Source organism: Coregonus clupeaformis, chromosome 15 (genome assembly GCF_020615455.1).
Source record: "Coregonus clupeaformis isolate EN_2021a chromosome 15, ASM2061545v1, whole genome shotgun sequence".
In the NCBI taxonomy this organism is placed as follows: domain Eukaryota; kingdom Metazoa; phylum Chordata; class Actinopteri; order Salmoniformes; family Salmonidae; genus Coregonus; species Coregonus clupeaformis.
Genome location: NC_059206.1, coordinates 58,934,721 through 58,960,414, shown reverse-complemented (window position 1 = coordinate 58,960,414; position 25,694 = coordinate 58,934,721). Strand labels below are relative to the sequence as shown.

Here is a 25,694-nt window from a genome sequence, read left to right as displayed (position 1 = left end):
CTGACCCACTGGAAATGTGATGAAAGAAATAAAAGCTGAAACAAATAATTCTCTCTACTATTATTCTGACATTTCACATTCTTAAAATAAAGTGGTGATCCTAACTGACTTAAGACAGGGAATTTTTACTAGGATTCAATGTCAAGAATTGTGAAAAACTGAGTCTACATTTACTTGGCTGAGGTGTATGTAAACTTCTGACTGTATCACCCAGTAAGTCAACAGGATGAAAACAAAACCCAGACAAAGGGTTAAAAGATTCATCCGTTTCTTTTACATGTCAGGTACCAAACCACATAGTTACAACATTATGGAATATAACACTGTTTCTGGCAACAATACTTTGAAATGATAAACAAGAATCCTTCATTAAAATGAAAATTTAAAGGGTCAATCCTGGATTGGTACGTACATCCATCCGACTGCTTTGTTGTTTTTAAAATCCCAGATCGTCCCTTTAAAGGACTTCAGTAACAATGTTGGGAAAGGGTAACTTTACAGCCTCTCCCCCACCGGATGGAAGAGACATTGAGGGTGGATGATTCTCAGGGTTACAGGGCTGGTAGAATGGTCCCCACACACGGTCCGAAACCCACCCTATACCCACTCCCCTCACAGTAACCTAGAGACAGAGTGGGAGAAAGAAATTAAAGGACAACACAGACCAACAGGAACGTCGTCCATGCACAGTAGATTACCTGCTGGGTGTCAACGGATGGTAGATTCAACATGTAGAATCGCCGGCATGGTCTGTTTTGTCCTTAATTAACACACTGTGACTGAGAGACGCCAATATGATAGGAATAACATTCAATAGCTGTTAACCTGAAATCCCAAAAGGTTTCTGCTGTATTATATTCAGATGAGGGTCAGCAGCTCTCAAACAGATTTGCTTTCTCTGAGTCTCAATCGTCTGTATGAGATAGCTGTAGTGTGGTGAATTGGCTTGGTTGTGTGTGTGAACGATGGCTAATAGAAGCTGTGGTCACTAACACGTAGGTGACAGACCGAAGTTTAAATAGGATAATAAAATGTTGAGCGTTTGCTTGAACGTGCCTGAACATCCTGATGGGCGTGGTTTGCACCTGACTTCCCTAACACTTCCTCCTTTCTTACCAGGACTGATTTAGCTGATAGCTGCTTTATTGAGGAAAGCTCTACTTACAATGACTGTGATATGTGGTTGTCTAACCTAGCTACCTGAAGCTAAAATAATAATAATAATAATAGTATGTCATTTAGAAGATGCTTTTATCATAAGCCACTTACAGTCATGCGTGCATATATTTTACATAAGGGTGGTACCGGGAATCAAACCCTCAATCCTGGCAATCGAAGTGCCATGCTCTTCCAACTGAGCAATACAGTTTATTTGTTGAATGCACTGACTGTCTGCTAAATGATAGTTGTCTCTTGTTTTCTGTAGTGGTTCTGTCTGTAACAGTGTTTGTAGAGAGCTCAGTAAGGATATATCATGGTTTCTGTAGTGGTTCTGTCTGTAACAGTGTTTGTAGAGAGCTCAGTAAGGGTGTATCATGGTTTCTGTAGTGGTTCTGTCTGTAATAGTGTTTGTAGAGAGCTCAGTAAGGATATATCATGGTTTCTGTAGTGGTTCTGTCTGTAACAGTGTTTGTAGAGAGCTCAGTAAGGGTGTATCATGGTTTCTGTAGTGGTTCTGTCTGTAATAGTCTCTGTATAATAGGGTTCCACCCACCTGTAAGAGTGACCTCGTCTCCATCCTTTAGGAAGGTTCTTGTCTCTCCTCCTCCCAAGTCCACGGTCTTAGAACCCTTCCATGACAACTCCAACATAGAACCAAAACTGTCTGGCTCCTACACACACACACAGAGAGAGAGAGAGACAGACAGAGACAGAGAGAGTGAAAGAGAGAGAGAGAGACAGAAAGAGAGAGCGAAAGAGAGACAGAGAAAGAGAGAGTGACAGAGAAAAGAGAGAGAGTGACAGAGAGCGAGAGAGAGGTCAATAGTGAATCAACAACAACTCATCAGAACATATACAGTAAAATGTGCACACATGTAAACACTGATTCAGATACAAAATGCTCACAGACAAACACACACGCAACCAAACACAACCTCACCGGTCCACTGATGGTTCCTGAGGCCAGCAGGTCTCCAGGTCTGACGTTACAGCCATTGACTGTGTGATGGGCTAACTGCTGCTTCATAGTCCAGTACATATACTAGAGAGATGGAGAGAGAGATAGAGAGAAGTGAGAGGGAAAGAGAGACACACACACACACACTATGTACAGTGGAGAAAAAAAGTATTTAGTCAGCCACCAATTATGCAAGTTCTCCCACTTAAAAAGATGAGAGAGGCCTGTAATTTTCATCATAGGTACACGTCAACTATGACAGACAAAATGAGAAGAAAAAAAATCCAGAAAATCACATTTTAGGATTTTTTATGAATTTATTTGCAAATTATGGTGGAAAATAAGTATTTGGTCACCTACAAACAAGCAAGATTTCTGGCTCTCACAGACCTGTAACTTCTTCTTTAAGAGGCTCCTCTGTCCTCCACTCATTACCTGTATTAATGGCAACTGTTTGAACTTGTTATCAGTATAAAAGACACCTGTCCACAACCTCAAACAGTCACACTCCAAACTCCACTATGGCCAAGACCAAAGAGCTGTCAAAGGACACCAGAAACAAAATTGTAGACCTGCACCAGGCTGGGAAGACTGAATCTGCAATAGGTAAGCAGCTTGGTTTGAAGAAATCAACTTGTGGGAGCAATTATTAGGAAATGGAAGACATACAAGACCACTGATAATCTCCCTCGATCTGGGGCTCCACGCAAGATCTCACCCCGTGGGGTCAAAATGATCACAAGAACGGTGAGCAAAAATCCCAGAACCACACGGGGGGACCTAGTGAATGACCTGCAGAGAGCTGGGACCAAAGTAACAAAGCCTACCATCAGTAACACACTACGCCGCCAGGGACTCAAATCCTGCACTGCCAGACATGTCCCCCTGCTTAAGCCAGTACATGTCCAGGCCCGTCTGAAGTTTGCTAGAGTGCATTTGGATGATCCAGAAGAGGATTGGGAGAATGTCATATGGTCAGATGAAACCAAAATACAACTTTTTGGTAAAAACTCAACTCGTCGTGTTTGGAGGACAAAGAATGCTGAGTTGCATCCAAAGAACACCATACCTACTGTGAAGCATGGGGGTGGAAACATCATGATTTGGGGCTGTTTTTCTGCAAAGGGACCAGGACGACTGATCCGTGTAAAGGAAAGAATGAATGGGGCCATGTATCGTGAGATTTTGAGTGAAAACCTCCTTCCATCAGCAAGGGCATTGAAGATGAAACGTGGCTGGGTCTTTCAGCATGACAATGATCCCAAACACACCGCCCGGGCAACGAAGGAGTGGCTTCGTAAGAAGCATTTCAAGGTCCTGGAGTGGCCTAGCCAGTCTCCAGATCTCAACCCGATAGAAAATCTTTGGAGGGAGTTGAAAGTCCGTGTTGCCCAGCGACAGCCCCAAAACATCACTGCTCTAGAGGAGATCTGCATGGAGGAATGGGCCAAAATACCAGCAACAGTGTGTGAAAAACCTTGTGAAGACTTACAGAAAACGTTTGACCTGTGTCATTGCCAACAAAGGGTATATAACAAAGTGTTGAGAAACTTTTGTTATTGACCAAATACTTATTTTCCACCATAATTTGCAAATAAATTCATTAAAAATCCTACAATGTGATTTTCTGGATTTTTTTCCTAATTTTGTCTGTCATAGTTGACGTGTACCTATGATGAAAATTACAGGCCTCTCTCATCTTTTTAAGTGGGAGAACTTGCACAATTGGTGGCTGACTAAATACTTTTTTCCCCCACTGTATATACAATGCTGCACAATTTAAACCCCCAATCCCCCCTTGCCCAGAACATATGAAAAAATTGTAATATAAATTGTGCTTCCTGTATTATACTGATGCTAAAATGTTTATTCTATTCTACTGAGCCATTTACTTTATGTTCATAGTCTTATATTTTATTATTTCTTATTGTTGTTGTTGCATTGTCCAGAAGGAGCCTGCTAGTAAGCATTTCGTTGGACGGTGTATACCATGTGTATCCTGTACATACGACTAATAAAACGTAACTTTAACACACATACACAGATGCGCGCACACACACACACACACACAGAAAGACAGATAAAAAAGAGACAGTGAGTCAGTCAGAAAGACATCCGGTACCTCATAAGTCATTTTGTTCATATCCTTTGCTAGTTAGCGAGTTATTAGCCCAGTTATATATCATTTCTCCTGGCTCTCTCTTTCCTGACTCTCTCTCTTCTGGCTCTCTCTCTCCTGGCTCTCTCTCTCCGGGCTCTCTGTCTCCTGGCTCTCTGTCTCCTGGCTCTCTGTCTCCTGGCTCTCTGTCTCCTGGCTCTCTGTCTCCTGGCTCTCTGTCTCCTGGCTCTCTCTTTCCTGGCTCTCTCTCTCCTGGCTCTCTCTCTCCTGAATCTCTCTCCACTGAATCTCTCTCCACTGATAAATGAAGTAGCCAATAGGCAGAGGGTAGCATAATTTGTCTGATTCTCTGTAATAATGGTATGGGAATAATAATGCATTTTATTTTGCTCACGACCCCCCAAATCCTTCTACACTTTGAGAACCACTGCGCTAGCTCACCTGACCTGTATTAATTGACAGTTTGCTGGTCCAATCAGAGGGCCAAGTGTGCGTTTCACTATCACTTTTTTTTTGTTGCAATGTGCGATGCTGCGGCTACTGTCTCTGGATAGTGGAAAGCAATGCACTGAGACTCTGTGCCACAAAATGAGTGACAAAGAGAACAAGATCATTTCAAGTCATTAGTCTCAAGTAAAAGTTGAGTCACAAGTCTTTAGGCTCCAAGTCAAAGTCAAGCCTCAAGTTATATAAGTTGAGTCTCAAGTCATCAAATTTGTGACCCAAGTCAGACTCGAGTCCAAGTCATGTGATTCGAGTCCACAACTCTGCACATTGATGCAACTGTAGTAAGCTATCCAATGTTTAGACAAGTCAATTTTACCAATTACTTACCTTGAAGTTGGACTTGCATATAGTGGCTGCTTCCTTCATTGCCTCTCCTGAAAAAAACAACCCACAATAGTTGATTGAGACTGGATATCAACACCTGAAATACCCCCTCAATAACACCTCAGAAAATACATAGGAAGAGCAGTGGAGAGTCAGGAAAGAAAGTCAGTGGAGAGTCAAGAGAGAGAGTCAGGATAGAAAGTCAGTGGAGAGTCAAGAGAGAGAGTCAGGACAGAGAGTCAGGAGAGAGTCAGTGGAGAGAGAGTCAGGACAGAGAGTCAGGACAGAGAGTCAGTGGAGAGAGAGTCAGGACAGAGTCAGTGGAGAGAGAGTCAGGACAGAGAGTCAGTGGAGAGAGAGTCAGGACAGAGAGTCAGGAGAGAGAGAGTCAGGACAGAGAGTCAGGACAGAGAGTCAGTTGAGAGAGAGTCAGGAGAGAGAGTCAGGAGAGAGAGTCATTGGAGTGTTAGGACAGAGAGTCAGTGGAGAGAGAGTCAGGAGAGAGAGTCATTGGAGAGTCAGGAGAGAGAGAGTCAGTGAAGAGAGAGAGTCAGTGGAGAGAGAGTCAGCGGAGAGAGAGATTCAGTGGAGAGAGATTCAGTGGAGAGAGTCAGGAGAGAGAGAGTCAGTGAAGAGAAAGTCAGTGGAGAGAGAGAGTCAGCGGAGAGAGAGAGTCAGTGAAGAGAGATTCAGTAGAGAGAGAATCAGTGGAGAGAGTCAGGAGAGAGAGAGTCAGGAGAGAGAGACCCAGGAGAGAGAGTCAGCGGAGAGAGAGAGTCAGCGGAGAGAGAGAGTCAGTGAAGAGAAAGAGTCAGTGGAGAGAGAGAGTCAGTGGAGAGAGAGAGTCAGTGGAGAGAGCGAGTCAGTGGAGAGAGAGAGTCAGTGAAGAGAGTCAGTGAAGAGAGAGAGTCAGTGGAGAGAGAGAGTCAGTGGAGAGAGAGTCAGTGGAGAGAGTGAGTCAGTGGAGAGAGTCAGTGGAGAGAGAGTCAGGAGCGAGAGAGTCAGGAGCGAGCGAGTCAGGAGAGAGCGAGTCAGTGGAGAGAGAGAGTCAGGAGAGAAAGAGTCAGTGGAGAGAGTCAGGAGAGAGAGAGACAGGAGAGAGCGAGTCAGTGGAGAGAGAGTCAGGAGAGAGAGAGTCAGGAGAGAGAGTCAGGAGAGAGAGAGACAGGAGAGAGCGAGTCAGTGGAGAGAGAGTCAGGAGAGAGAGAGTCAGTGGAGAGAGAGTCAGTGGAGAGAGAGTCAGTGGAGAGAGAGTCAGGAGAGAGAGTCAGGAGAGAGAGAATGAATACATTAGGAATACAAAGCTCTTAATGGTAAATCATTACCTCCCTTGAATGTGTGTGCTTAATTACCAAGGCATGGCACTCATTCACCAACAATTCCTTTTTACTGTGTGTCTGTGCACGTACGTGTGTGTGTGTGTGTGTGTGTGTGTATGTAAAACCCTACATACCTTTCACTGACACAAACAGATTAATGTTGAAGGTGAAGGCATCGTCATGGTGTAGATAAGGGAGGGGCTTTGGATCCTGAAACAGGAAGTGGAAATAGAAGAGCATGAAGAGCCACTACACTCTTAGAAAAAAGGGTTCTACCTGGAACCAAAAGGGGTTCTTCAAAGGGTTCTCCTATGGGGACAGCTGAAGAACCCTTTTTAGGTTATAGATGGCACCTTTTTTCTAAGATGGTATGGATACTGGCTCTCATTACTAAAGGCTTACCTGAATGGTGAAGATGTAAAAGTGTTAATGTAATGTAAAATACATCCAGACCACCTGTAGTATAATGTAATGTAAAATACATCCAGACCACCCGTAGCATAATGTAATGTAAAATACATCCAGACCACCCATAGCATAATGTAATGTAAAATACATCCAGACCACCCATAGTATAATGTAATGTAAAATACATCCAGACCACCCGTAGTATAATGTAATGTAAAATACATCCAGACCACCCATAGTATAATGTAATGTAAAATACATCCAGACCACCCGTAGCATAATGTAATGTAAAATACATCCAGACCACCCGTAGCATAATGTAATGTAAAATACATCCAGACCACCCATAGCATAATGTAATGTAAAATACATCCAGACCACCCGTAGTATAATGTAATGTAAAATATATCCAGACCACCTGTAGTATAATGTAATGTCAAATACATCCAGACCACCCGTAGTATAATGTAATGTAAAATATATCCAGACCACCTGTAGTATAATGTAATGTCAAATACATCCAGACCACCCGTAGCATAATGTAATGTAAAATACATCCAGACCACCCGTAGTATACTATAGGGCAGTAGGACCACCAGGTCTATCCTATATTACACTACTATACTATACTGTTTGTGTTCCTCACCTGGACAGTGTTGGGCTCAGCGAAGGGCAGTAGGGCCTCCATAGGAACCACCCAGGGTGAGATGGTTGTCCCAAAGTTCTTCCCCAGAAAGGGACCCAGAGGAACGTACTCCCACGCCTGGATATCCCTGGCTGGAACCCACACAGGAAGAGTGGTTAGCCTTTATTTTACCATTAGATATTGAACTTTACGGTATTTACTGAATATTCCTCAGTGGACACACATATTACAGGTAGGTTTGAATACTATGCAACCTGCCCAGTGGTGAGTCCATGCTATGTTGTTTGGATGATAGTTCACCAAGATAGCTACAGTACCTGTACTACCACTGTACTTGTGCATAGGCATAGCTACAAAACCTTGGTAAGTTGTGCTATGTTAATAATAATAATAATAAGCCATTTAGCAGACGCTTTTATCCAAAGCGACTTACAGTCATGTGCGCATACATGTTTACGTATGGGTGGTCCCGGGGATCGAACCCACTACCCTGGTGTTCCAAGCGCCATGCTCTACCAGCTGAGCTACAGAGGACCACATTTGAACTACTGGTCTTTTTGACTATTGACAACCCAGGAACTATTCTATGAAATATTGTTTTGAGGGATGTGATAAATGATAATGTACTGCAGTCAGCAGAAAAAGCAATTTCAACTATCAGTACCACTCTCCTCTACATACCAACCCAGGTGTAACCTGGCTCAGACTCCCATACATCTGTCTGAGAAATGACTTCTCACAACTGACAGATATGATATGACATCCATCAGTCAGTCAATCAGCCTCACTGTATTTTACTGTAAAGGACTGGTCAGCTGTAGCCGCAGGGGTGGAGGCCACGTCCCAAATGGCACCCTATTCCCTATATAGTGCACTACTTTTGGCCAAAGCCCTTAGAGCTCTATACACTGAGTGTACGAAACATCTTTCCATGACATAGACTGACCAAGCTGAATCCAGGTGAAAGCTATGATCCCTTATTTATGTCACTTTTAAAACCCACTTCAATCAGTGTAGATGAAGGGGAGGAGACAGGTTAAAGAAGGATTTTGAAGCCTTGAGACAATTGAGACATGGATTGTGTACAGTGGGGGAAAAAAGTATTTAGTCAGCCACCATTTGTGCAAGTTCTCCCACTTAAAAAGATGAGAGAGGCCTGTAATGTTCATCATAGGTACAGGTCAACTATGACAGACAAATTGAGGAAAGAAAATCCAGAAAATCACATTGTAGGATTTTTATGAATTTATTTGCAAATTATGGTGGAAAATAAGTATTTGGTCACCTACAAATAAGCAAGATTTCTGGCTCGCACAGACCTGTAACTTCTTCTTTAAGAGGCTCCTCTGTCCTCCACTCGTTACCTGTATTAATGGCACCTGTTTGAACTTGTTATCAGTATAAAAGACACCTGTCCACAACCTCAAACAGTCACACTCCAAACTCCACTATGGCCAAGACCAAAGAGCTGTCAAAGGACACCAGAAACAAAATTGTAGACCTGCACCAGGCTGGGAAGACTGAATCTGCAATAGGTAAGCAGCTTGGTTTGATGAAATCAACTGTGGGAGCAATTATTAGGAAATGGAAGACATACAAGACCACTGATAATCTCCCTCGATCTGGGGCTCCACGCAAGATCTCACCCCGTGGGGTCAAAATGATCACAAGAACGGTGAGCAAAATCCCAGAACCACACAGGGGGACCTAGTGAATGACCTGCAGAGAGCTGGGACCAAAGTAACAAAGCCTACCATCAGTAACACACTACGCTGCCAGAGACTCAAATCCTGCAGTGCTAGACGTGTCCCCTGCTTAAGCCAGTACATGTCCAGGCCCGTCTGAAGTTTGCTAGAGTGCATTTGGATGATCCAGAAGAGGATTGGGAGAATGTCATATGGTCAGATGAAACCAAAGTAGAACTTTTTTGGTAAAAACTCAACTCGTCGTGTTTGGAGGACAAAGAATGCTGAGTTGCATCCAAAGAACACCATACCTACTGTGAAGCATGGGGTGGAAACATCATGCTTTGGGGCTGTTTTTCTGCAAAGGGACCAGGACGACTGATCCGTGTAAAGGAAAGAATGAATGGGGCCATGTATCGTGAGATTTTGAGTGAAAACCTCCTTCCATCAGCAAGGGCATTGAAGATGAAACGTGGCTGGGTCTTTCAGCATGACAATGATCCCAAACACACTGCCCGGGCAACGAAGGAGTGGCTTCGTAAGAAGCATTTCAAGGTCCTTGAGTGGCCTAGCCAGTCTCCAGATCTCAACCCCATAGAAAATCTTTGGAGGGAGTTGAAAGTCCGTGTTGCCCAGTGACAGCCCCAAAACATCACTGCTCTAGAGGAGATCTGCATGGAGGAATGGGCCAAAATACCAGAAACAGTGTGTGAAAACCTTGTGAAGACTTACAGAAAACGTTTGACCTGTGTCATTGCCAACAAAGGGTATATAACAAAGTATTGAGAAACTTTTGTTATTGACAAAATAATTATTTTCCACCATAATTTGCAAATAAATTCATAAAAAATCCTACAATGTGATTTTCTGGATTTTCTTTTCTAATTTTGTCTGTCATAGTTGACGTGTACCTATGATGAAAATTACAGGCCTTTCTCATCTTTTTAAGTGGGAGAACTTGCACAATTGGTGGCTGACTAAATACTTTTTTCCCCCACTGTATGTGTGCCATTCAGAGGGTGAATGGGCAAGACAAAATATTTAAGTGCCTTTGAACGGGGTATGGTAGTAGGTGCCAGGCGCACTGGTTTGTGTCAAAAACTGCAACACTGCTGGGTTTTTCACGCTTAACAGTTTCCTGTGTGTATCAAGAATGGTCCACCACCCAAAGGACATCCAGACAACTTGACACAACTGTGGGAAGCATTGGAGTCAACATGGGCTCTGGCAATAGAAAAATAAGGTGAAGCCTAGTAGTCTGCCTTCCAAAAGTCACCCAGCAATATAATACTTGAGTAAAAGTCTAAAAGTATTTGGTTTTAAATATACTTAAGTATCAAAAGTAAATGTAATTACTAAATATTCCTTATATTAACCAAACCAGACGGCACCATTTTTTTATTGACGGATAGCCAGGGGCACACTCCAACACTCAGGCATAATTTACAAACAAAGCATTTGTGTTTAGTGAGTCCGCCAGATCAGAGGCAGTAGGGATGACCAAGGATGTTCTCTTGATAAGTGCGTGAATTGGACCATTTTCCTGTCCTGCTAAGCATTCAAAATGTACTGAGTACTTTTGGGTGTCAGGGAAAATGTATGGAGTAAAAAGTACATTATTTTCTTTAAGAATGTAGTTAGTGGAGTAAAAGTACACATTCAAAAAAATATAAATAGTCAAGTAATGTACAGATACCCCAAAAAATGACTTCAGTAGTACTTTAAAGTATTTTTTACTTAAGTACTTTATGTCACTGATTCCCTACCGTGCACTCCTTCTGTAGTGCACTATATAGGGAATGTGCACTATATAGGGAATAGGGTGCCATTTGGGACACAGACCTAGTCAATGTGCTGAAATGCCACTTGCTCTGCCTTGAAAGTCTCACTAAATCACAGCAACTCAGCAAGTCAAGCTGAGATGTCCCGACCTAGCATTAAGAGGTGACAACAGCTTTGCAAAGATGAGATATCTTCAATATTTAAATAAGATAAGAGGGGGAGGCGGGTCTGAGAGAGAGAGTCAGTTTGATATCAGTTGGTCCCTGACTGTGTATCTCTTTTAACGGTTGGCACATTGCCATCACACACAGAGTGGATACACACACATTTTTCTTGATAGCACATGCTTCCATGCACACACACACACGCATACACAAATGTAACATTTCTCATAAGGAGTTCCCTCATGGCAAAAACTTGCATTTCTTTTAATCGGATTTCATTCAATCGGAGTGACTGAAGCCAGTGGGAAGAAAACAACTTGTTTGAATAAAGTGAATACAGTATTGTATATGTCTGTCTATGGGTTCTACACTAAGCCCTGCCAACCTTGAAGGATTTTTAATGAGTACCACTTCAGCGCATAACTGGCACCCCTGGCGGGCACGCGCGACACCCACACTGCTCAAATCATAGGCAAATGCAAATTTTTTTGCCTAATAATGATGTTGGCAGAAGACTGCCTCACTAGGAATGGTAGGCTATAGACTGTTATGGTACTTGGAGTCTTAAATTTTCTCTAGCAGGAGGTAAGCTTGGCTTCTTATATGGTGTTGAGTAAAGCTTAAACCATGTATTTAGATTGTAGGTAGGTATTGTAGTTAGGTATTATAGGTAGTTTACTCAGGTAGTTATTGTAGGTTATTGTAGGTAATTATTGTAGGTAAGGACTGTATTCGGCGGACCCGCGAGCACGAGGCTAGCTTACCCACTACTTGGACCAACAAAGCTAGCTAGCTAGCGGGTAGCTACTGTAACTTTTAGCAACTGTGGTTAGCTGTTTCCAATGTTATTTCACGCTTAAGAGTACCTGTAATTGAGCCAGCTAGCTGCCACCTTCAGCTGTTTTTCTAACCTCATTATCATTAACGTTAGGTGGTTGGTAGCTGCTGTACTTAATTTCGGCTACTGACTGCAGTCTGCCAGTTTGGCTTTATACATAGCTTGGGCTTTGTCGAGTAAGGCTTAAACTATGTATTTAGATTGTAGTTAGGTACTATAGGTAGGCATCGTGGGCTGTATATTATTAAGTAGTATAGGTAGGCATCGTGGGCTGTTGTGGGTAGCTGTTGTGTAGTTATTGTAGGTTACTTTTGTATTCGGCGGTGCCGGGTGTAGCACGAAGCTAGCTAGCTAACTTACCTTCTGGATTAGCTGGCGAGTTGCTATTAGCAACGGTTGCAACTAAAAACAATATCCTTTTAGCCAGCTACATTCGTTCGCAGCTGACGCCGCTTTTTCAAACAAAGTCAACACAGTAGCCATTGCTAGCCAGCCAACACTACCAGCTGGCTGTACTGTGGTAGCTAAATACAATATCTTTGTGCTAGCTACCCAACGTTTAATCATTGCTGCGTTATGAAAGGTAAGCTTGGCTTTTTATATGGTGTTGAGTTAAGCTTAAACCATGTATTTAGATTGTAGGTAGGTATTGTAGTTTGGTATTATAGGTAGCTTACTCAGGTAGTTGTTGAAGGTTATTGTAGGTAATTATTGTAGGTAAGGACTGTATTCGGCGGACCCCGGCGAAGCACGAGGCTAGCTTACCCACTACTTGGACCAACAAAGCTAGCTAGCTAGCTAGCGGGTAGCTACTGGTAACTTTTTGCAACTGTGGTTAATTGTTTCCAATGTTATTTCATGCTTAAGAGTACCTGTGATTGAGCCAGCTAGCTGCTACCATTCAGCTGTTTTTCTAACCTCATCAGAGGCATTAACGTTAGGTGGTTGGTAGCTGCTGTACTTAATTACAGCTACTGATAACAGTCTGCTGTAGTTTACAACAATTCTAATTTCTAAAGTGGAAGTTGGGAGAGTTTTACTCGGGTGGTTCAGTGAAACAATTATAGTTTCTGAGGTGGAAGTTGGGAGAGTTATATATATATATTTTTTTTTGGTGAGGGAGGCCTGCTCTCTCCTTTCCCTGATGTTTAGTTCATTTCATTCCGATCTCCTCTGCATCATTGTAGCCATCTGCTGCAGCCTGTCAACTATGCCTCTGCCTATCCCTGTTCTCTCCTCTCCGCACAGGCTACACAAACGCCTCACACCGCGTGGCTGCTGCCTCTCTAACCTGGTGGTCCCTGCACGCACCACACACCTGGAGTTCCAGGTCTCAGGCAGCCTCTGGAACTGCCGTTCTGCCGCCAACAAGGCTGACTTCATCCCAGCCTATGCTACCCTCCAGTCCCTCGACTTCCTGGCGCTGACGGAAACATGGATTACCACTGAAAACACTGCTACTCCTACTGCTCTCTCCTCGTCTGACCATGTGTTCTCGCATACCCCGAGAGCATCTGGTCAGAGGGGTGGTGGCACAGGAATCCTCATCTCTCCCAAGTGGTCATTCTCAATTTTTCCCCTAACCCATCTGTCTATCTCCTCATTTGAATTCCACGCTGTCACAGTCACTAGCCCATTTAAGCTTAATATCCTTGTCATCTATCGCCCTCCAGGTTCCCTTGGAGAGTTCATCAATGAGCTTGACGCCTTGATAAGTTCCTTTCCTGAGGATGGCTCACCCTTCACAGTTTTGGGGGATTTCAACCTCCCCACGTCTACATTTGACTCATTTCTCTCTGCCTCCTTCTTTCCACTCCTCTCCTCTTTTGACCTCACCCTCTCACCACCCCCCCACTCACAAGGCAGGCAATACGCTTGACTTCATCTTTACTAGATGTTGCTCTTCTACTAATCTCACTGCAACTCCCCTCCATGTCTCCGACCACTACTTTGTATCCTTTTCTCTCTCGCTCTCCTCCAACACTACTCACTCTGCCCCTACACAGATGGTAACGCGCCGCCGCAAACTTCGCTCTCTCTCTCCCACTACTCTCTCCTCTTCCATCCTATCATCTCTTCCCTCTGCTCAATCCTTCTCCCTCCAATCTCCTGATTCTGCCTCCTCAACCCTCCTCTCCTCCCTTTCTGCATCCTTTGACTCCCTGTGTCCCCTATCCTCCCGGCCGGCTCGGTCCTCCCCTCCAGCTCTGTGGCTTGATGACTCATTGCGAGCTCACAGAACAGAGCTCCGGGCAGCTGAGCGGAAATGGAAGAAAACTAAACTCCTGCCGACCTGGCATCTTTTCACTCCCTCCTCTCTACATTTTCTTCATCTGTTTCTGCTGCTAAGGCCACTTTCTACCACTCTAAATTCCAAGCATCTGCCTCTAACCCTAGGAAGCTCTTTGCCACATTCTCCTCACTGCTGAATCCCCCCCTCCTCCTCCCTCTCTGTGGATGACTTTGTCAACCACTTTGAAAAGAAGGTTGACGACATCCGATCCTCGTTTGTTAAGTCTAATGACACTGCTGGACCTGCTCACACTGCCCTACCCTATGCTTTGACTTCTTTCTCCCCTCTCTCTCCAGATAAAATCTTGCGACTAGTGACTGCAGGCCGCCCAACAACCTGCCCGCTTGACCCCATCCCCTCCTCTCTTCTCCAGACCATCTCCGGTGACCTTCTCCCCTACCTCACCTCGCTGATCAACTCATCCTTGACCGCTGGCCATGTCCCTTCCGTCTTCAAGAGAGCGAGAGTTGCACCCCTTCTCAAAAAACCAACACTCGATCCCACTGATGTCAACAACTACAGACCAGTATCCCTTCTTTCTTTTCTTTCCAAAACTATTGAGCGTGCTGTCTTTAGCCAACTCTCTTGCTATCTCTCTCAGAATGACCTTCTTGATCCAAACCAGTCAGGTTTCAGGACTGGTCATTCAACTGAGACTGCTCTTCTCTGTGTCACGGAGGCTCTCCGCACTGCTAAAGCTAACTCTCTCTCCTCTGCTCTTGTCCTTCTAGACCTGTCTGCTGCCTTTGATACAGTGAACCATCAGATCCTCCTCTCCACCCTCTCCGAGCTGGGCATCTCCGGCGCGGCTCACTCCTGGATTGCGTCCCTACCTGACCGGTCGCTCCTACCAAGTGGCGTGGCGAGAAGCTGTCTCCGCACCACGTGCTCTCACCACTGGTGTCCCCCAGGGCTCAGTTCTAGGCCCCTCTCCTTTTCTCCCTATACACCAAGTCACTTGGCTCTGTCATATCCTCACACGGCCTCTCCTATCATTGCTACGCTGACGATACACAACTAATCTTCTCCTTTCCCCCTTCTGATAACCAGGTGGCGAATCGCATCTCTGCATGTCTGGCCGACATATCAGTATGGATGACGGATCACCACCTCAAGCTGAACCCTGGCAAGACGGAGCTGCTCTTCCTCCCGGGGAAGGACTGCCCGTTCCATGATCTCGCCATCACGGTTGACAACTCCGTTGTGTCCTCCTCCCAGAGTGCGAAGAGCCTTGGCGTGACCCTGGACAACACCCTGTCGTTTCTCCGCTAACATCAAGGCGGTGACCCGATCCTGCAGGTTCATGCTCTACAACATTCGGAGAGTACGACCCTGCCTTACACAGGAAGCGGCACAGGTCCTAATCCAGGCACTTGTCATCTCCCGTCTGGATTACTGCAACTCGCTGTTGGCTGGGCTCCCTGCCTGTGCCATTAAACCCCTACAACTCATCCAGAATGCCGCAGCCCGTCTGGTGTTCAACCTTCCCAAGTTCTCTCACGTCACCCCCTCCTCCGCACACTCCACTGGCTTCCAGTTGAAGCTCGCATCCGTTACAAGACCATGGTGCTTGCCTATGGAGCAGTGAGGGGAACGGCACCTCCGTACCTTCAGGCTCTGATCAGTCCCTACACCCAGGCGAGGGCATTGCGTTCATCCACCTCTGGCCTGCTGGCTCCCTTCCTCTGCGGAAGCATAGTTCCCGCTCAGCCCAGTCAAAGCTGTTCGCTGCTCTGGCACCCCAATGGTGGAACAAGCTCCCCTCACGACGCCAGGACAGCGGAGTCACTCACCACCTTCCGGAGACATTTGAAACCCCACCTCTTTAAGGAACACCTGGGATAGGATAAAGTAATCCTTCTACCCCCCAAAAAAAAAAAAAAAAAAAAAATAGTATAATTGTAAAGTGGTTATCCCACTGGCTATAGGGTGAATGCACCAATTTGTAGTCGTTCTGGATAAGAGCGTCTGCTAAATGACGTAAATGTGCCCTTGAGCAAGGCACTTAACCCTAATTGCTCCTGTAAGTCGCTCTGGATAAGAGCGTCTGCTAAATGACTAAAATGTAAAAAAAATGTTAAATTATATCAAACAATGTAGCCAACACAGAAGTCTGGTGTTTGATTCTAAATGAAATTGAGGTGGTCTCAATGACACTCACACTAGTTTAACTTTAGGGGTAATGATAATTCTAATTAATAGGTGTCTTTATGTGGATAGTCTAATTAAAATGTAAACAGGGGGGGGGTATTCTGAATTATTAAATTACTGGATGCAATGTAGTTGTCTAGTTCAGTACAGGCTATTTGGAATATGAAACAACTGATCTAGGCCTATATAAGCTTGTTTCAGATCTCCATCCCTGACCTCATCCATCCAGTTAAGTCTGACTACTAGGCTGCCATTCATTCAACATGCCTTGTTGTCATTCAACTGACTATTATCACATCATACTGTTGACATACAGCTATATCAAGAGGACAGATCAACAACTGATTCATTAACATAGGCCTACTAATCTTTAATAGTCTAACATAACTTACCCTGACGGACAGTTTTAGTGGAACAGCTCTCTCTGCCATGAACTACTGCAACACTGCACGTTTCCTTGCTCGTCAATGCGCTCACGCCTACTACCGTTGAGATCAAAACATGTGCGGGCAAGAAAGTGTTCTCGCTTAGTTGACTAACAACGCTGTAGCTAACTACCTTCGTCGTAATGACGGCTTAGCTAGGGAGCTAACTACGAAATAATAGTGGTTATGTGCTTGACAAACACATACAATTTTGTAAATGTATTTGTCGAACAGTTAGTTCTCCATTTTCCCAGGAGGAGAATACAGGATAGACAGTATACAGTGGGAGCTTAACCTAAAGAGAGAGAACGAAGGAAGCAGAGAGACAGAGAGAGACAGAAAGAGGAAAAAACATGGAGAAAGAGACAGAGAAAAACAGACGGTGACAGAGACAGATCGCGACAGAAAGAGAGAGATGGAGAGAAGACTATCTTGAAATCTCAAGGCTACAGTCGATACCACTTCTCCTCCCAAGATCCTTATGCCTTATTAATAATCCATAGCCTGTCATGTTTTCCTGAGTAGTTTACCCTGCTCCCAGTGATGAAATATGAAATGATCACATCAACATTTATAATGCAGAACTAAATTAAGGAACTTAAGTTAGTGTTATCAGGGAAAGTGGATGCTTTTCAATTAGTGTTATTGACGTTAGGATTTTTCATTTACTGATATATTGTTTTTGGCTAATGATTCTACTATTGGCTGCATTCATTTGAAAATTAAGATATACTGTATGGTGATTATTCATTTCTGTCTTCCAGTGATGTGGGCTGTGTAGGTGTGTGTGTATGCACATATGAGTGTGTACATAATTGAGCAAGCGTGTAAGTGTGTGTGTGTGTTTATTCGTTAGTGACTGTATGTGTACTCGTGTGTGTGTGTGTGTGTGTGTGTGCTCGTGCATGAGCCTGTGTGAGTGAGTGAGTATAAGTGTGTGTGTGAGACCTTACCACTCCAGTCGTTCATCAGCACCATGCCAAAGATGTGTTGGTGGGCTTTCTCTATGGGAATGGGCTCACCAAGACGATTACCTCCACCTACAAAGAATGCCTGAGAGAGAAAGACAGAGAGAAAGGAGATAAAAAGCAGAGAGAGAGAGAGAGAGAGAGAGAGAGAGAGAGAGAGAGAGAGAGAGAGAGAGAGAGAGAGAGAGAGAGAGAGAGAGAGAGAGAGAGAGAGAGAGAGAGAGAGAGAGAGAGAGAGAGAGAGAGAGAGAGAGAGAGAGAGACAGAGACAGAGACAGAGACAGAGACAGAGACAGAGAGAGAGAGAGAGAGAGAGAGAGAGAGAGAAACACACAGAGAGAGAGAGAGAGATACTTTTTTTGTGATGCCATTGATATGAACCATCTCCTTGGTTGTAATAAAGTGTAGCTATATAAAGTGTATACTGACCATCTCCAGCTCAATGTCCAGCTGCTTAGACTGGCCAAACACAGGAGGCTTAGCTAAGAGAGAACACAATGGAAGAGTGTTAGTGAGGGACACAAAAAGATAGTGACACTAGTCTGAGAGGTTTTGTGTGGTGTGTGTGTTTCTCTTTGTTTTCAGAGTCCGTGTTGATTTTCAGACTAGGTGTTGTGTTTCATTACATTGGTCGGGTCTCATCTGTCCAGAGGGTCTGCGTATGGGGGTCCCAGACACCACTATGGAAGAAGCCCTGCCATGATACCCCACGGGGAGCCTCAACCTGAGGGACACAATCAGTCAGTCAAACAAACATAATAATAATTTGGGGGGATGCTTATACTTGTCCTGTTACACACAAGTGTGTAATGAAAATGTGTTTTTTGCATATCCCAACTGCCCCTAAGACACCCGCAGGGAGTGGGGTCACCATTGTCAAGCGTCCCTAGAGCCATTGGGGTTAAGTGCCTTGCTCAAGGGCACAGCGACAGGTTTTTCTCACCTTATCAGCTCTGGGATTGGAACCAGCGAGCTTTCGGTTACTGGCCCAACGATCTAACCTCAAGACTACCAAATCAATTATTCAGTCAGTCAGTCGAATAAACAGTAAATTAGTCAGCCAGCCAGGCAGTCAAACAGTCAGTCAGACAGACAGCCAGTCAAACAGTCAGTCAGTTAGTCAGTCAAATAAACAGTCAGTCAAATAAACAGTCAGCCAATCGGTCATCATTATACAGCTACAGAGATAGAGATACGGATACAGAGAGAAAGAGAGAGAGCAAGGAAGAAAAATGGAAAGAGAGAAAGAGAGACAGAAAGAGAAAGAAGAGAGGTTCTACACTAAGAGGTTCAGCAGCTGTGGTGCTGAAGCCAGGAATGGTGCAGTGATGGACTGCAGACTCACTGACTGACTGACTGAAGGATGGTGCAGTGATGGACTGCAGACTGACTGAAGGATGGTGCAGTGATGGACTGCAGACTCACTGACTGACTGACTGAAGGATGGTGCAGTGTTGGACTGCAGACTCACTCACTGACTGACTGAAGGATGGTGCAGTGATGGACTGCAGACTGACTGAAGGATGGTGCAGTGATGGACTGCAGACTCACTGACTGACTGACTGAAGGATGGTGCAGTGTTGGACTGCAGACTCACTCACTGACTGACTGAAGGATGGTGCAGTGATGGACTGCAGACTCACTGACTGACTGAAGGATGGTGCAGTGTTGGACTGCAGACTCACTGACTGACTGAAGGATGGTGCAGTGATGGACTGCAGACTCACTGACTGACTGAAGGATGGTGCAGTGATGGACTGCAGACTCACTGACTGAAGGATGGTGCAGTGATGGACTGCAGACTCACTGACTGACTGACTGAAGGATGGTGCAGTGATGGACTGCAGACTCACTGACTGACTGAAGGATGGTGCAGTGATGGACTGCAGACTCACTGACTGACTGAAGGATGGTGCAGTGATGGACTGCAGACTCACTGACTGACTGACTGAAGGATGGTGCAGTGATGGACTGCAGACTCACTGACTGAAGGATGGTGCAGTGATGGACTGCAGACTCACTGACTGACTGACTGAAGGATGGTGCAGTGATGGACTGCAGACTCACTGACTGACTGACTGAAGGATGGTGCAGTGATGGACTGCAGACTCACTGACTGACTGACTGAAGGATGGTGCAGTGATGGACTGCAGACTCACTGACTGACTGAAGGAAGGTGCAGTTTGTGAAAACACAAACTGTCCGAGTGCTCCAGTCAATTAGAGAAAACGAATTGTGTCCCTCACACATCATAGCTCACAGCACAGCACAAGGCCTTAGTACGTTTCTCTCTCTTTCTCCCTATCACTTTTTCTTCTTATTTTATCCTTTCTCTCATTCTCTCTTTTTCTTATTTTTCCCTCTCTTTTATTCTCTCCTCTTCTCCGTCACCTTCTTTTCTATCTCTCTTTTATCCTTCTTGTTCTCGCTGTGTCTCTCTCCAAATAACAACGAGAAGCGATAAAAACAACTCAAACAAGAAAAGCTACATTGTTATCTGAGGATTTGGACTTCTAGTGGATGGTTTTCAGACAGTTTGACCAATATGATTCATCTGTCTACATCTAATAATATGGTCAGTTAGTGAGTTACTCTGTCTACATCTAATAATATGGTCAGTTAGTGAGTTACTCTGTCTACATCTAATATATGGTCAGTTAGTGAGTTACTCTGTCTACATCTAATAATATGGTCAGTTAGTGAGTTACTCTGTCTACATCTAATAATATGGTCAGTTAGTGAGTTACTCTGTCTACATCTAATAATATGGTCAGTTAGTGAGTTACTCTGTCTACATCTAATAATATGGTCAGTTAGTGAGTTACTCTGTCTACATCTAATAATATGGTCAGTTAGTGAGTTACTCTGTCTACATCTAATAATATGGTCAGTTAGTGAGTTACTCTGTCTACATCTAATAATATGGTCAGTTAGTGAGTTACTCTGTCTACATCTAATAATATAGTCAGTTAGTGAGTTAGTAAGTGGTGAATGAACATCCTCGTCTGGGCATGGACTCTACAAGATGTCGAAGTCCACAGGGATGCTGGCCCATATTGACTACAATGCTTCCCACATTTGTGTCAAGTTGGCTGGATGTCCTTTGGGTGGTGGACCATTCTTGATACACATGGGAAACTGTTGAGTGTGAAAAACTCAGCAGCGTTGCAGTTCACGACACAAACCGGTGCGCCTGGCATCTACTACCATACCCTGTTCAAATGCACTTAAATATTGTGTCTTGCCCATTCACCATTTGAATGGCACACATGCACCCTCTGTGTCTCAATTGTCTCAAGGCTTAAAAATCATTCTTTAACGTGTCTCCTCCCCTTCATCTACACTGATTGAAGTGGATTTAACAAGTGGCATCAATAAGGGATCATAGCTTTCACCTGGATTCAGCTGGTCAGTCTATGTCATGGAAAGAGCAGGCGTTCTTAATGTTTTCTACACTCAGTGTCCCAAATGGCACCCTATTCCCTTTGTAGTTTACTACTTTTGACCAGAGCTATTTGGGCCCTTGTCAAAAGTAGTGCACTATTACATTTTAGTCATTTAGCAGACGCTCTTATCCAGAGCGACTTACAGTTAGTGAGTGCATACATTTTCATACTGGCCCCCCGTGGGAAACGAACCCACAACCCTGGCGTTGCAAGCGCCTTGCTCTACCAACTGAGCTACAGGGGACGACGTAGCTCAGTTACAGTTACTGTATATAGCCCTGTAGACTCCTTCTGGCCTCTCTCACTATAAAGGCAATAGGGTGCCATTCGGAACGCAGATGAGGTGATGGTTGTCATATCATACCAGTTGGGCATCAGGGCATTCTCCTTCCCTCGGAACATAATGCCAACGTTGGTGGCATGGTCCCTGGATGAGTAGAAGTCAGTGTAGTCACCTGTGTGTGTGTGTGTGGTTGTGTGTGAGAGAGATAGATGGAGAGAGAAAGAGGATAGTTAAGTGACACTGTTAAATATGTACAGTGAACCAATGGTTAGCCTTTAGAACCTTTTTTTATATCAACATTTAGATAGCAAACAAATCTCTCAATCACTCATCTTACTACACTAGTATATTTCTATTGGTTAACAGCGCCACCTCTTGTTCAAGCATCATACAAACACCTCAATTGCATTTCCTTGATTCCTCGCATCCTCTCTCCTCGCCTCCTTCTCAAAACCCATTGGATGACCTTCTCATCCACAAGGAATAAACTAAATGCAATTGAGATTCTCCCCTGAGTTGGTTCACACTGGCATTCCATCATAGAATTTCAATGTAGCCATATGAAAGTGGATTTAGATTGTGTAAAGACATATGACATGCACAGCCAGACGTGACCGAAAAGTCAAGCTTGCTTCTTGAATTACCTGAGGTAGCATTAACATGACTGAAGACCAGCTAAATAATTTAGAAAGTTACATCAATTTCAGAAACGCACCATTGGATCAGCAAGGAGAAAAAAAGTAACATCTCCATGGTAACTCTGGATTTAGCATATCATTAGTTGAGAGGATTTCCATGCTTAAAGGTTATACATGTAACATTAGCTGCAGCTAGCATCAAATATGAATTGCATACTGTTCGTGTAGTAGCAAAGGAATAGAAATTCAGGAGAGTAAAACATACTTTTTTAGAATGCTGCGTGATACTGCAAATGATTTTTTTACCGATTATGGATTGGATTATGATCAGGTAAGAAGCAGTACTAAGCCATTCATAGGCATTTCTAAGCAGTGTCCTTCAAAAAACATGAAGAAATTGAAAATTATGGCTAAAATGTGACATGTTGCTCCTTTAGGAGCATGAATTCTGCTCAGACGGTGATCACAGACTGACTGATCTACAAATCACCTTGCATCCTAAATAACTAGTCATTATGATTTGTAGATTATGTCAGTCTTGAATTGACGTTCTCAAAACACAGCCGATGAGGGATAGTAGGTAGTGCATTGGTGACTGATGCTGCAATGCTGACTGGGATTGCTTCTCTGAAAGTAGCTAGAAGTCGCCCCTAACATCTGATACAGGGTCAGATTTTGTTTTATATCCCTGAGAGTTAAAGTTAGTAATGGCGGAGGTGTAATCTGATCCTAGATCTGTGCTTAGGGACAACTTGTACTATACCTCAAGCTCGGTGTAGAGACAGGAGGGGTGAAATATGAGGTGCATGTCAATAGTCTAAATTGGGATTCCTCTCCTACTGTTTAACAACTCACCTATCTCAGCAGGCAGATGCATCATGGCTGAACTCTGATGGAAAAATGCTCTGAGGAGACACACACACATTATAGAAACGTAAACATGCTACAAACCATGATAGAAAATAAAAAGATAAGGGAATACCAGAAAATAATATGATTTTGATTGCGGTCAAAAACCATATCCTAAATAATTAATATAATAATTCAATATATTTCACATGATCCTACTTTGCCGAACTCTTTAAGTGTTATAGAAGTGCTATAGAGTATACAAGTGTTATAGAATATAGAAGTGCTATAGAGTATAGAGGTGCTATAGAAGTACTATAGAAGTGCTATACGGTATAGAAGTGTTATAGAATATATAAGTGCTATAGAGTATATAAGTGCTATAGAGTATATAAGTGCTATAGAGTATAGAAGTGCTATAGAGTATAGAAGTGTTATAGAATATAGAAGTGCTATAGAGTATAGAAGTGCTATAGAATAACTATTGAAGTGCTATACGGTATAGAAGTGTTATAGAATATAGAAGTGCTATAGAAGTACTATTGAAGTGCTATACGGTATAGAAGTGTTATAGAATATAGAAGTGCTATACGGTATAGAAGTGTTATAGAATATAGAAGTGCTATACGGTATAGAAGTGTTATAGAATATTGAAGTGCTATAGAGTATAGAAGTGTTATAGAATATAGAAGTGCTATAAGGTATAGAAGTGTTATAGAATATAGAAGTACTATTGAAGTGCTATACGGTATAGAAGTGTTATAGAATATAGAAGTGCTATAGAAGTACAATTGAAGTGCTATACAGTATAGAAGTGTTATAGAATATAGAAGTGCTATACGGTATAGAAGTGTTATAGAATATAGAAGTGCTATAGAAGTACTATTGAAGTGCTATACGGTATAGAAGTGTTATAGAATATAGAAGTGCTATAGAGTATAGAAGTGTTATAGAATATAGAAGTGCTATTGAAGTGCTATACGGTATAGAAGTGTTATAGAATATAGAAGTGCTATTGAAGTACTACTGAAGTGCTATACGGTATAGAAGTGTTATAGAATATACAGTGGGGAAAAAAGTATTTAGTCAGCCACCAATTGTGCAAGTTCTCCCACTTAAAAAGATGAGAGAGGCCTGTAATTTTCATCATAGGTACACGTCAACTATGACAGACAAAATGAGGGAAAAAATCCAGAAAATCACATTGTAGGATTTTTTATGAATTTATTTGCAAATTATGGTGGAAAATAAGTATTTGGTCAACAACAAAAGTTTCTCAATACTTTGTTATATACCCTTTGTTGGCAATGACACAGGTCAAAACGTTTTCTGTAAGTCTTCACAAGGTTTTCACACACTGTTGCTGGTATTTTGGCCCATTCCTCCATGCAGATCTCCTCTAGAGCAGTGATGTTTTGGGGCTGTCGCTGGGCAACACGGACTTTCAACTCCCTCCAAAGATTTTCTATGGGGTTGAGATCTGGAGACTGGCTAGGCCATTCCAGGACCTTGAAATGCTTCTTACGAAGCCACTCCTTCGTTGCCCGGGCGGTGTGTTTGGGATCATTGTCATGCTGAAAGACCCAGCCACGTTTCATCTTCAATGCCCTTGCTGATGGAAGGAGGTTTTCACTCAAAATCACATGATAAATGGCCCCATTCATTCTTTCCTTTACACGGATCAGTCGTCCTGGTCCCTTTGCAGAAAAACAGCCCCAAAGCATGATGTTTCCACCCCCATGCTTCACAGTAGGTATGGTGTTCTTTGGATGCAACTCAGCATTCTTTGTCCTCCAAACACGACAAGTTCTATTTTGGTTTCATCTGACCATATGACATATGACATTCTCCCAATCCTCTTCTGGATCATCCAAATGCACTCTAGCAAACTTCAGACGGGCCTGGACATGTACTGGCTTAAGCAGGGGGACACGTCTGCACTGCAGGATTTGAGTCCCTTGCGGCGTAGTGTGTTACTGATGGTAGGCTTTGTTACTTTGGTCCCAGCTCTCTGCAGGTCATTCACTAGGTCCCCCCGTGTGGTTCTGGGATTTTTGCTCACCGTTCTTGTGATCATTTTGACCCCATGGGGTGAGATCTTGCGTGGAGCCCCAGATCGAGGGAGATTATAAGTGGTCTTGTATGTCTTCCATTTCCTAATAATTGCTCCCACAGTTGATTTCTTCAAACCAAGCTGCTTACCTATTGCAGATTCAGTCTTCCCAGCCTGGTGCAGGTCTACAATTTTGTTTCTGGTGTCCTTTGACAGCTCTTTGGTCTTGGCCATAGTGGAGTTTGGAGTGTGACTGTTTGAGGTTGTGGACAGGTGTCTTTTATACTGATAACAAGTTCAAACAGGTGCCATTAATACAGGTAACGAGTGGAGGACAGAGAAACCTCTTAAAGAAGAAGTTACAGGTCTGTGAGAGCCAGAAATCTTGCTTGTTTGTAGGTGACCAAATACTTATTTTCCACCATAATTTGCAAATAAATTCATTAAAAAATCCTACAATTTGATTTTCTGGATTTTTCTTCTTCAATTTGTCTGTCATAGTTGACGTGTACCTATGATGAAAATGACAGGCCTCTCTCATCTTTTTAAGTGGGAGAACTTGCACAATTGGTGGCTGACTAAATACTTTTTTTCCCCACTGTAGAAGTGCTATAGAAGTACTATTGAAGTGATATACGGTATAGAAGTGTTATAGAATATAGAAGTGCTATAGAAGA

The 25,694-nt window shown here is 43.5% G+C and overlaps 1 protein-coding gene across 1 annotated transcript; it reads right to left on the bottom strand.

Annotated features, from left to right (window-relative positions):
- Window positions 1-128: 128 nt before the first annotated feature.
- On the bottom strand, window positions 129-23,072 carry LOC121582946 (fumarylacetoacetase). The gene is made up of 11 exons (XM_045225235.1): window positions 22,971-23,072; window positions 21,559-21,649; window positions 18,375-18,472; window positions 18,178-18,230; window positions 17,734-17,833; window positions 7,443-7,573; window positions 6,523-6,598; window positions 5,073-5,119; window positions 2,102-2,203; window positions 1,715-1,832; window positions 129-622 (listed from the first exon to the last, which is right to left on the bottom strand). Exons 1-11 carry the CDS (start codon window positions 23,038-23,040, stop codon window positions 552-554), a joined length of 957 nt encoding a protein of 318 aa, XP_045081170.1. The 5' UTR covers window positions 23,041-23,072; the 3' UTR covers window positions 129-551.
- Between the last annotated feature and the right edge of the window lie 2,622 nt (window positions 23,073-25,694).

Coding starts and splice junctions, on each gene's coding strand:
- LOC121582946 (XM_045225235.1), bottom strand. CDS start 23,040: ATGTGTGTGTGTCTCCTCAGAGCATTTTTCCATCAGAGTTCAGCCATG. Junction 5,120..6,522: donor TCTGTTTGTGTCAGTGAAAG/GTATGTAGGGTT, acceptor TGTTTTTTTCAG/GAGAGGCAATGAAGGAAGCA. Junction 1,833..2,101: donor CAGGAACCATCAGTGGACCG/GTGAGGTTGTGT, acceptor GTGTGTGTGTAG/GAGCCAGACAGTTTTGGTTC.